Raw genomic sequence first — 1,989 nt, 5'->3', positions numbered from 1 at the left:
ACTCCCATGGAAGCTGCTTTCTCAATTTCCTAGTCTCTTTCTGTCTCTGAGGATCACACACACCTTCTAGCAAAATTAAAAAAAATCCAGAGTTTCTGTACTTTGAAGTCATTTGTGTGATGAAAAATGATTTTTTATGTCTTTTCTAAATAAATTATTACTGGATAGTTTTTTCTTTAGAAATATCTACTTTTTGTTTATGTCTCTTGGAGAAAGAAATAGAAAAATGTTTGGCAGAATTCCTTTTCCCTAGGCAAGAAGGATATAGATACAGAATAATGAGGGCAACTAATGATAAAAGTAAGTGTTTTCCAATGTCAGAGAGTGTAACAAATATGGGAACACTGGGCTGAAAGGATAGACTGAATTGTAAGCTGTTTTATAAAGTAATTAATTAATTTTACATTCAGAAATGTACAATAATTTAAATAGACTCTACGAACTTCATTATAAAGATTAGGGAGCTTATATAAATGGATGAAAATGAATGCATATCAATTTTAATATTGATTATAGACAAATTTCAAGTCTTTAAGAATATATTTTAGAAAACATTTTATAAAGTTTATACATACTTCTTTATATCATAAATAATCCAAATAAAATCCATGTTCATGTATAGGTAGTGGTAGATATCTTTCTCAAACTGTTTCCAGGGAATATGTTACAGGAGAGTTCCTTAATTTATATTCCATTCTAAGATTTTATCTTTTGAAAGACATATTACTAATTTAACAGATGAACATCTTTCTATTTTAGAAACATTAAATTTTGGTAAAACATTATCTGTTGAATACTTTGATGTGATTGGTTTTAACAATTTGTATCCAGTCTAGAAGAACTTTTTCCTTATCCCTTTTAACTCTTCTTTTACCTCCTTATTCCTCAAGCTGTAGATCAAAGGGTTCAACATGGGAATCACAATGCCATAAAACGTGGAGGCCACTTTCATATTCTCCTGGGAACTATTAGAATGAGGCTGTAAGTACATGTAAGAAAGGGTTCCATAGAATATGGTGACAGCTGTCAGGTGGGAGGCACATGTGGAGAAGGCCTTTTTCCTCCCTGCAGTAGAAGACATCTTTAGGATGGCAGCAATGATGTATATGTAGGAAAAGATGACAACAAACACAGTGAACATCAAGTTAAATCCCACAAAAACAAAAAGTAGCATGATGTTGAGGTCAATGCTGGAGCATGAAAGGGCAAGAATTGGAGGAACATCACAGAAAAAGTGGTTGATGTTGTTGGACTTGCAGAAGGACAGTGTAAACGTAAAACCTGTGTGTACTGAGGCATTTATTGAACCTATGACATATGAACCAGCTATCAGTCTGATGCAAACTATTCGGGACATAATTATGGGATAGCGGAGTGGCTTACAGATGGCTACATAACGGTCCACTGCCATAGCAGACAAAAGGTAACAGTCACTGGTTGCAAATGTTGCATAAACCAATAGTTGTATCACACAGCCTCTGAACGATATCGAATTGTTTTCTCCTATGAAGTTTTGCAGCATCTTGGGAGTGATAGCTGAGGTGTAACAGATATCAACAAAAGCTAAATGTTTTAGGAAAAAGTACATGGGTGTTTGAAGTCTGGAGCCTGCATTGATGAGAAGGATCATCCCAGTATTACCCACCATGGAGGTTGTATAGATCACCAGGAACACAACAAAGAGGACATACTGATACTTGTGTTGAGCACCAAATCCCAGAAGAAAGAATTCACTCACTTCAGTGCCATTTCCTTGTGTCATGGCTATAGAAAGTCTAGAAAATATAATGACAAGAAAAGAAGAGAAATTATTGCAACATCTCAGGGACCAGCAGTTAGTGCAATGGCTATGTCACTGGACTTCCATGTAGTTTATCATGGTTGGAGTTCTGAACCCAGTGGTTTAAACTCACACCGGGAGTGAGTGTGTGCGTGCCCAAGATCCCAAGGAGAATAGAGGAGAAGGGATTGCGGTGTGGCCATCCCCCC

The 1,989-nt window shown here is 36.1% G+C and overlaps 1 protein-coding gene across 1 annotated transcript; it reads right to left on the bottom strand.

Moving 5' to 3' along the window:
- Positions 1–832: 832 nt before the first annotated feature.
- On the bottom strand, positions 833–1,762 carry LOC102470930 (putative olfactory receptor 5AK3). Its single transcript, XM_006160851.2, has one exon. It carries the CDS (start codon positions 1,760–1,762, stop codon positions 833–835), a length of 930 nt encoding a protein of 309 aa, XP_006160913.1.
- Positions 1,763–1,989: the final 227 nt, after the last annotated feature.

Source organism: Tupaia chinensis, unplaced genomic scaffold, assembly GCF_000334495.1.
Source record: "Tupaia chinensis unplaced genomic scaffold, TupChi_1.0 Scaffold000709_1, whole genome shotgun sequence".
In the NCBI taxonomy this organism is placed as follows: Eukaryota; Metazoa; Chordata; class Mammalia; order Scandentia; family Tupaiidae; genus Tupaia; species Tupaia belangeri.
This window is presented reverse-complemented; position numbering and strand designations above follow the sequence as displayed.